Source organism: Anarhichas minor, unplaced genomic scaffold (genome assembly GCF_050575085.1).
Source record: "Anarhichas minor isolate MPS153535 unplaced genomic scaffold, ASM5057508v1 ptg000015l, whole genome shotgun sequence".
Taxonomy (NCBI): Eukaryota; Metazoa; Chordata; class Actinopteri; order Perciformes; family Anarhichadidae; genus Anarhichas; species Anarhichas minor.
This window is the reverse complement of record NW_027466461.1, coordinates 3,259,621-3,269,146: the sequence shown is the minus strand read 5'-3', so window position 1 is coordinate 3,269,146 and position 9,526 is coordinate 3,259,621. Positions and strand designations below refer to the sequence as shown.

At 45.0% G+C, this 9,526-nt stretch overlaps 1 protein-coding gene and 1 pseudogene across 1 annotated transcript; one reads left to right on the top strand and one right to left on the bottom strand.

Moving 5' to 3' along the window:
• Positions 1–4,384, bottom strand: rab33ba (RAB33B, member RAS oncogene family a). The gene is made up of 2 exons (XM_076092103.1): positions 3,874–4,384; positions 1–2,954 (listed from the first exon to the last, which is right to left on the bottom strand). The coding sequence occupies exons 1-2, from the start codon at positions 4,099–4,101 to the stop codon at positions 2,454–2,456; spliced, it is 729 nt and encodes a 242-aa protein (XP_075948218.1). The 5' UTR covers positions 4,102–4,384; the 3' UTR covers positions 1–2,453.
• Positions 4,385–6,682: 2,298 nt separating this feature from the next.
• LOC142950194 (short coiled-coil protein B pseudogene) lies at positions 6,683–7,321 on the top strand (annotated as a pseudogene).
• Positions 7,322–9,526: the final 2,205 nt, after the last annotated feature.

Genomic DNA, 9,526 nt, shown 5'->3' with positions numbered 1-9,526 from the left:
TTGAAATGTTCAGGGTAGTTTATTGCATGACAAAACAATTGCAACTACTTGTCCTGAATACTTTCATTCATTAGTACATCAATTGATACCATTCTGTAAATTTAGATTTTTCTTTCTGGGCATTTGCAATGAGCAATACATTTAGCATGATGTGTTTTAATGGCAAAGCAGATTATAGTAGGCCCTGTGTGAAGGCTGGGGCATTGACACTTTAAGAACAGAAGAAAGCAAACGCCCACATGATGTCTTCCTCTGCTGTCACGTGACCAGCCTCAGCTGCAGCTCGCACAGCCCGTCTCTGTGCTTGTGTTTTTATTTCATCTGTGTGCATAGCCTCTGAGCACTGAGTCCTGAGACGAGGCCATTTGGTTTGATATATGTGCAGCGGAGCCACAGGACCAGCTGTGGCCACAGCACACGTCTAAAACCAGCAACACAGCTGCAACCTCTGGTGACGACACCCGCTTATGTTGCCTCCTGGCGTAAACGGTGTCCGCTTTTATCATACAATGGTGTTCGCCACATGCTGAATATTTTACAAGCTTACGTACAGGATAAGGAGTGGGTGTAGAGGTGCACACTACAAAGCCTTACAGGCTATGAGAGGTGTGTGTGTTCCTGTTCTATTCACTAGCTAGCCTACACAGTACTTATCTGTACACTTGTTTACAAATCTGGCTATTTTGTTGCCTTTCATACAAAAAAAAGGGAACAGAAAAATACAGCCAGCTAAAAACATTCTCCCTAAATTCCATTTCCAAGTTCCTACCAGGTTCCCTCTGCATCCTTTATCATGCGATCCACAGAGAGTCCCTGGTAACACCTCCCCCATCACCGATAGCACTTTTCCACCAAACTAACTCTGGTTCTGGAATCAGTTCCATTCAGGATTCTTGAAACCTTGGTGCTAGCAAACTAGTCTGCATTTCCATCAGATTCAACAGAACCGTTATAATCAAGGATGCGTCATCAACGGAGGGCGTCGCACAACAAGTCAACAGCAGGAGCAAGTTGGCAGGTCACATTAATTACCAGCAACTTTTGTTCTATCCATGAAACAACAATCCTAATAATAATAATAATAATGATGACTAGTGATGATAAGACGATTTCACACTTGACTTCAATCTGTAGAATAGAATACTGCCACTGCTGTCATCATGGTTTACACTTCAGGTCAACAGAAACCTGAAGTGTAAACCATGATGACGTCAAAATGCTCCGAACAGGAAAGGCAGTAGTGTGAGAATGAGAAAGCACAGGTTGGTACTGTTTGGTCCGACGGGCCAGGAGGCTGCCCCTGCATTCTGAAAACAAAGCAGGCAACAAACTTGAGCTTAACAAAAGGTACTGTCCATCAAAAGTAGACGTCTTAAACCAGGGGGAAGTAGTTTTTCTTGGCCACTTGGGAGCCGCTGAAGCAAGCTGTGAACAGAACCTTGACCAGTGTGACGGGCAGTAAGAAGCTTCCAGCTAGAGTCCTTATGAGTATTTCCTTCACATTCTAGATACATAAGCATGTGTTTAGGGTATTTCCCAATGTTGTTCTTCAGTAATACAAATACTTTTTTACCACTAATCCTTTTTTTTTTTTTTTTTTCAATCAATTGCATAATTTCAATGCGCTTGCTCAGCATGTTTTCATGTTAAGCATAATCGAGGCGTGTGCAGTTTTTGACCACTGATGGCAGCAAACATGCTTCCATGAGCCGTGATGTAAATGCTCTGCATCATGGGACTGCTGCTGATGCAACACACACTGACATTATTCCACTGATTGACACTTGTTGGTGTTAACATGGAATACATATTGTTTTGAAGGAAATGCATTCAACATGTGTTATTGAATGTGTTTGATGAGAAACACTGAATGTAAACATGGCTGTGTTGGTTTACAGCGGGCCCCTCGATGGGATGGATGAATTCAAACCAAAGAGATTGTATTCGATTATGATGTGCTGTGATATTATTTCTGCATAAAGAAGTTCTGCTCTCCCATCATATCACAGTGAAGCTCTTTAGTATAGAAAGAGATTTATATGGCATCTCCCTCCATGTGTTCTGTTGCCACAGAGCCCGTGAAGATAAGTGAATAGAACGTTAAAGTGGTGCTGAATGAAAGAGGAAAACTCAATTAGAATCAGATTTTTGGCCCCTTGTTGAAGTTCATTTCAGTTCATCCGTGGACCAGCGATGGACCAGAACAACAAGCAGACTGTAACTACTACCTCAGAACCATTCAAAGTAATTTATAAAGTGAAGCATAGGCATTGTGAAAAAAAGTATCCTCCTCTTATGGACAAATTAATCTGTGTTTGTGTTGATTGTGAAGCCATTTGGCGAGATCCATTCCTCCGTTCTAGACCTCCACACTTTCCTTCGCTCCTTGCGCTTTCAAGGCTCGTGCAGCCTCGGGATGAAGTTGTCACCCTCTTTCCTTCCATTTTACTCGCTCAGCAGCTGCTGCACCCCCAGTTCCTGGTCCCATCTCCCCCAGCATCCCTCCCACCGCTCAGGTTGATGGTACCCACTGATCCCCCGGGTAGCTGGCTCAAAACCAGAGGCTTTTGAGACTTCAGCTTGTGGGCCACCGTCATGAAAATAGCCTCAACGTGGTCACTGTTTCCTCCACCATAGTGTCCGTCTCCCTCGCTGTTTGGATTCTTTGCAGACGTCTCAAAGAGGGGCATGGAATGGGCGTCGGCGAACTGTTGCGCCACATCTGTCCCCACTTGAATGGAGTCTTGAAGGTCGCACTTGTTTCCAACTAGGATTCTGGGGACCTCGCTGCCCAGCGCGTGCTGCTTGCACTCCTCAATCCATGCTGGGAGGCTGCGGAAGCTGGCAGCGTTGGTCACATCATAGACAAAGACAACAGCATGCACATTGCGGTAATAGTGCTGCACCATGGACTTCCTGAAGCGTTCCTGACCTGCAGTGTCCCACAGCTGGATCTGTGGGGGGACAGTTTGGAAATGGATCAGCAGTTATGGATCAAATCCTATTTGTAGGGATGCACCAATCCTTCGCTTACAACCCTGATACCGGTTCCTGGGCTTAGGGTACTGTTGATACTGAGAACCCATCCTATTCCTTTCCTAGCTTTGTGAAGTAGACTGTAACAAATTAATAAATGGATATACATTTACTGAATTATTAAATATTAAAACAATAAATCGCACACCAGCAAATATTTAAAACTGCACAACAAATGAGTCAAAACTTCAACAGGAATTACAATTCAAGTATGCAAAGTATATAAGATAGAACTGAATAGATCAGCCCCATTGTCACGATATCCAATCCAGCAGTTTGAATCAGTATCGACCCGATATCCCGAAATATAGAAGAGCTAAACCAACAAGCACTTCATTCTACTAACAAAGCCGGATAATCTTCTGTTGCCCGGAGCCATGGAGCTCCATTGTTGTCCAGAAGCTATTACAAGCACATTGTTGGTTTTGGTCTTTTTGATGGGATATGTTGACAATAAGAAAAATCTAGAAAAACTAACAAAGAAAACTTTGCACCAAACCCCACACAACAATGTGGACATTTAAATGCAATTTACATTTCTAAGATTGACAATATCTCAAGCTTGCGGTTGACTTTATCTATCCATTCTTTGATGCAAGTCTCACAACCTCTGGAAGGGCAGTACTCCGTTCCTTAAGTCACCGTTTAACATGTTGACCTATAGGCGAGGTAAGCGGTGAACGTTGGGCTTGTTCTACCGTTTATCCCTGCTCGCCCTCTAACTAACTAATGTGTGTTCCAGTTTTACATGAGATGTGCTCTATAGCAGACCGCCCGAGATACCCAGAGGCACACAATCTGAATCTCCATTTCTAATTCTATTATTTCAGTGCACACCTTGATCTTCTCACAGTCAAACTCGACCAGCCTCTCCCTGAAGTCCACCCCGATCGTGGCCTCGGTCTTCTCGGGGAACTTCCCCGCACAGAAGCGGTAGGTGAGGCAGGTCTTTCCGACGCCCGAGTCCCCGATCACGATGATCTTGAAGATGCGGGTCCTCGGCGGCGGAAGGGTCGAGCTCGTCAGAGAGCCGGAAAAATCAAGCGACGACCCACTCTCCGCCATATCAGAGCGACAGACCGGCTGGATGATCAGCAGGTAAAGCAGTCTTTTACAGTCCGTCAAGCTGCTGCCGCTGCGTGGCGAGGGAGCGTCGATGAAAAGCTTCCACGACTGCAGCTAAGTTGCCGCTCTTTGACAACATTCAAAGGTACACGTGAGTAATCCTCAACATTTCAATATTGTCAATATACTTACAGCATATTTATTTTACAGTAAACAAGCGCCTCCCTGTGAAGGCACGTAGACGTTGTCCAGGAAGTGTTTTCTCTCGCGAGATAAATATATGTAACGCTAGGCTCGTTCGAGATGAGCAGTGGGAAGTAGACGAGAGCAGGCGGCAGCAGCGGTGGAAAGGAATTCACAGGAAGTCAGATAAACAGTTACTTCCTGTTAGCCCATTTGTAGGCTGCTTGTAGTTTACAGACTTCGATCGGATTTATTCATGTGTGTTTGTAAATATATATTTATGTGGGAATGTGCTTGTATCTGCATGGTCTGCCTGTGAACCACTTTGCTGCTCGTTTTGATGTGTTACATTAATGAGATGTATTATTAGCAATCACACAATATGTTTTTAGATTTAAAAAAATAGGATTATCTACAAAACGTAGTGAGTGTTCGATCACCGGCGATCGGCGCACAATGCATGCCGGGTAGATTTGCGTCTGACTTGCTCTGACGTCATGAAAACGTGGGCAATGATTACCTCACAAGAGCAGGCGGCCACAGATTTTAGAGCCAGGCGCTGCAGTTGCTCTCCACCTGAGTGACCCCAGGGCATGATGGGAAACTTCTGTCTGTCTTCGGATCAAAGAGCTGATTGGTGGATCACAAACACCTGTTCAACGAAAGTGTGTCCAATTTACACAGAGCTCTTCTATGAATAGTGTGTGTGTGTGTGTGTGTGTGTGTGTGTGTGTGTGTGTGTGTGTGTGTGTGTGTGTGTGTGTAATTTTACAACAAAGTGGAAATATATACTAATAAATTATGTTGAGACTGCTCATAAGCTGCTCATAATATTACATACCTTATCAATTCTAACATGTATATACTGGAGACAAAATATCTTCCACAACATCATCTGGAAAATCAGCAACACACACACACAACAGCAATCACTGTGATGGGCTCCCCCACAGTAGATCTGCTCCATTTCAAGCAGGTGTGTGGTCATTTCTTGTCAAGCAATTGGGTACATAAAGGAGCTCAGTTAAACCTGCAACAATGGACAAACTAACGATTATCTTGAAGGATGGTGAAGGCTCCGTTGAGTTAAAAATGAACAGGCAAACTCTTGATCGACTGACAACTGGTGAGTAAAAACAAGTATGATACCTTAACTAGAAAATGCATTTTCTGCTGAAAATGCGTTGGAATGCTGAAAACTGAAATTAATTGCAAAAACATTGCTGAAAATAGATATCCAATTCAAAAACAATTGTAAAAAGCTTAATAATTCAAAAAGTTTAAAGATTACAAATATGAAAATCATATCACCCCTCTCCTGAAAGAGCTGAACATTTTGATATTCGAACAGTTTCTGTAGCTTAAAAACTTTCAGCGGTAGTGATATTTGTTGTAGTAGTAGTAGAAGTTGTAGTAGAAGTATTATTAGCAGTAGAAGTCTTAGTAGCATTAGAATAAGTACTAGTTGTAGCAGTAGTGATATTTGTAGTAGCAGTAGTACTAGAAGTTGTAGTTGTAGTAGAAGTATTAGTAGTAGTAGAAGTATTAGTAATTAGAAGTAGTAGTATCAGTAGTCGTAGTAATAGCTGTAGTAGTGGTCGTAGTATTTAATATAACAGTAGTAGAAGAAGTAGTAGTAGTAGTAATAGTAATGGCAGTTTTTGAAGTAGCAGTAATAGCAGGAGTAGTAGTACTAGTATCAGTCTTACTAATAGCTGTACTAGTATTAGTACTGGTAGTAGCAGGAATAGCAGTAGTAGTAATAGTAGTAGTGGTAGTAATAATATTGATGGTAGTAATAGCAGTAGTAATAGTAGTAATAGTAGCAACAGCAAAAGTTGCAGTAGAAGTAGTAGTAGTAGCAGTAGTAGTAATACTAGAAATATTAGCAGCAGTAGTAGTAGTTGTCGGAGTATTAGTAAGAGCATTCATTATTTCAACAAAAAAGCCTAATTTTGAGCTTAACGTTTAAGTTAATCCATGAGGCTTTTATTTTGAAAGGGTGGGACTGGGTTGGGGAGAGAGGAGACATACTCTTAATGTTTGACACACATAAACAGAGGTTATTAAATGACAGGCTTCATCACAAGCATTTCAGTTAGAGTTCACTCTCTGGGGCTTTTATTTTAAAATGGGGTGTGTGTGTGTGTGTGGGGGGGGTCCTCTTAAAATCTCTAAGACCTGAATGACTGTGAGAGAGAGAGAGAGCAAACAAAGCCTTTGACACTTATGAAATGCTTGTAATTACACTTCAGTAACCATAGTAACATCAGACAAAAATATCTAAAAACACTGAAGCAGCAAACTTTGTGAAAACCAATACTTCATTCTCAAAACTTTTAGCCACGGGTGTATATATTACCTACAATGACGTGTGTGTGTGTGTGTTCTCTCTCTCTCAGACCTTTCTGCCAGAGTAGATGCTGTCAAAGAGGAGAACCTGAAGCTGAAGTCCGAGAACCAGGTTCTGGGTCAGTACATTGAGAACCTCATGTCTGCCTCCAGTGTCTTCCAGACCACTGACACCAAGAACAAACGAAAGTAAGGAGAACCTCTGAGACCTTTGATCTAGGACCCCACAGACATTTCATAACCTGAACCCAACCCTGGATGACTAGACTCCAATGATCAACATCGTGGATCCACTAATACTGCCTAAAACCTGTGTCTGAGGGTACATCCGAAGTCTCTTAATTGTCATTTCCTTGCTCCTCGATTGTTGCTTGAACCGGAAGTTGTTCTGCTCCATATTGACGGCCGTCCCAAAGCTCTTATTTCTGCTCTGAGGAGTGAGGATCAAGGAGGGAGGAGGGATCTCTGAGGAGCCATGAGCGAGGACCCAGGAGAACAGGCTTCCAGGAAGTGTTTTAACGGCCGACACGCCCCCTCATTGTGTCCAATGAGTTGAAGAACAGATCCTGTAAAAATTGTGTCTGTAGTGTAAAAAATGTGGCTTAACTGGCGATCTAGAAATGGGGTACCGTGTTCTGTGGAAGATGTTTTTGAAGCAAAATTTAACATTGGTCTCTATGCAGCAGAAAGTTGGTTTTCCTCTCAATTACAGGCTTCTGTGCCAAATGTGTAAATCAGCCGCTGCAGCTTGCATCCGGGACAGAGGGTGGAATCCGAGAAGACACTGAGGGAACACAGAGGGAAAGCACAAACCCAACACGGCACGTAACAACATCTTAAGTGTTAGTTGGACTCGCTTAGTATCAATCTTCCATTTTCCCCGGTCAGTATTTTGCCACCTACAATTTAACTATGTAACATAGTTGTATCTCTGCAGACAAACTTGAGATAACCACTTTGTACATATGATTTTTAATGGAATCTTGTTGTGTCCTTTTACAGCAAATGGATGAAATATTTGGTGGCTCCGGGGTGAAGACTGCACCTCCAGGGACGGTCCTTTCAACACCACTTTTCCCCAGTCAGATGCCATCAACTGTGGAATCGTGTGACGCTGACGAACAGCAACCCGGTCCTTCAACTGCCACGCAACCGACAAGAGCACCTAGGGGGGAAAAGCAGCGAGCAACAGTCCTTTCATGAGACCCACCAGTCCCACGCTGAACGAAGGACAAGTGCACTGGAGTCACTGGTGAGGCCGGAATTGGCGAGGTGGAGGCGACTGGAAGAGAGAGATTTCAAAAGGAAATGTTGACGTGTGGGTCAAATGCTGAAACCGCAACAAGAAATGATTGCACTACTGTAGCACCCCGTTACCACAGAAATCCGGTTCAAAACACCGTAAAGGCACGTACACACAGGAAGCAGTGTTATAAAAATATAAATCTTTTATTAGTACAAATCTAACTGTGTGACGCAACCAGTGACAACTGGTTTAGCGGGCAGGAGGAGTTCACAGACCGTGCACTAAGATCGGCCTCAAACAATTTAAAGCAAAACAAACAAAACAACAAACCAAGGCAGCGTCCCACTAACGAATGTTCAGCAACCCAGCCACCCCCACTTGGATTCCCCCCCCCCAGCTACCATTGGAAGCTGCTCAGGAAGCTCCGAGTCAGCCATCCCCCGAACACACGCTGTCCCCTCCGTAATGGATGCCTCCCAGACACTGCGCCAACGACGCAACTTCTCATGCGGCGTCACGCTACGTCTATGCTTGTTGTGGGAGAGGAAGTAGTTGGACTCGGCACCCCCGCTTGTGGTGGCGGAGACAGAGCAGATTCACACACAGCCGCTCGTGACGGCGGAGAGAAAGACAACGGCCGCGAATTGCCAGCAGGTGCATCTTTTCACCTAATCGGGCCCGTGCACCTCATTACTGGTCCGCCGGACCCAATAGTGTCACCCCGTCAGTTCCACTTGGTTACATCCACCCCCCCTTAATCAATCAGTGTCCCACTGATGGCATATGTCCCCTCCAGATCCCACTTCAACCTTCCCCCTTAGATGGCTTACCGCAGACCTCGGCAGCCGGTGCAGGTTAGAATGAACCCCCGCAGTAGCACGCTTGGACCTCCGAAGTGGAGGTAATGGCGAAGGCACAGGTGATGGCAGTGTCCGTGGTGAATGCAGGGCATGTGTACTCTCATCTGCACTCCGTCCCTCCTCGCCCACAGAGGGGGTAGCCCCCGTAGGACAGGGAGACAGCCCTTCTAAGCCAACTTCCCTCTCTTTTTCCTTCACAATGCTCCCCTGCGCCCCCGGCCCATCGGCCCAGACCATCGCAAGCATAGAGTCGTCTGAATCGGACTCCACCTCAGGAAGTGAGGACCCAGCCACTCCCCGGTCCCCCGGTTCCTGCCCATCCATCTGTACGCCTGGACCACAAACGCACAACTCATTTCTATGTAGATTGCGTTGGGGTTTCGAGAAATCAATCGGGACAACAGAATACACAGGCAGGTCACCACCCAGGTCACCACCCAGCTGAGCTATGACTCGGTGAGGGGTGGGAAGCCACACATCCTGAATCTTATGCCTACCTGAAAACTGACGATTCCTTACATACACAAATTGGCCTGGTTGTAAAGGATGATCACCTACAGGCGTGCCTGCATACCTTTTACGAGCTTCTGCTGCATGCTCCATGTTCTTTCTAGCCCGAGCGTAGGCACAGCCCAACCTCCTCTGATGCTCCTCAACCCACTCATGCACATTACCGTCAAAATCCTCCCTATCCTGTCCCAGCCAGACATCCAGCGGAACCACTGGAGCCCTCCCGAACATGAGAAAATACGGCGAGTAGCCAGTACTCTGATGTTCAGTGGTG

Bases quoted from the DNA above. Each gene is read 5' to 3' on its own strand.
- rab33ba (XM_076092103.1), bottom strand. From the start codon at position 4,101: ATGGCGGAGAGTGGGTCGTCGCTTGATTTTTCCGGCTCTCTGACGAGC. The intron at 2,955-3,873 runs GTGTGCACTGAA...GTCCCCCCACAG, and splicing joins TTGACTGTGAGAAGATCAAG to ATCCAGCTGTGGGACACTGC.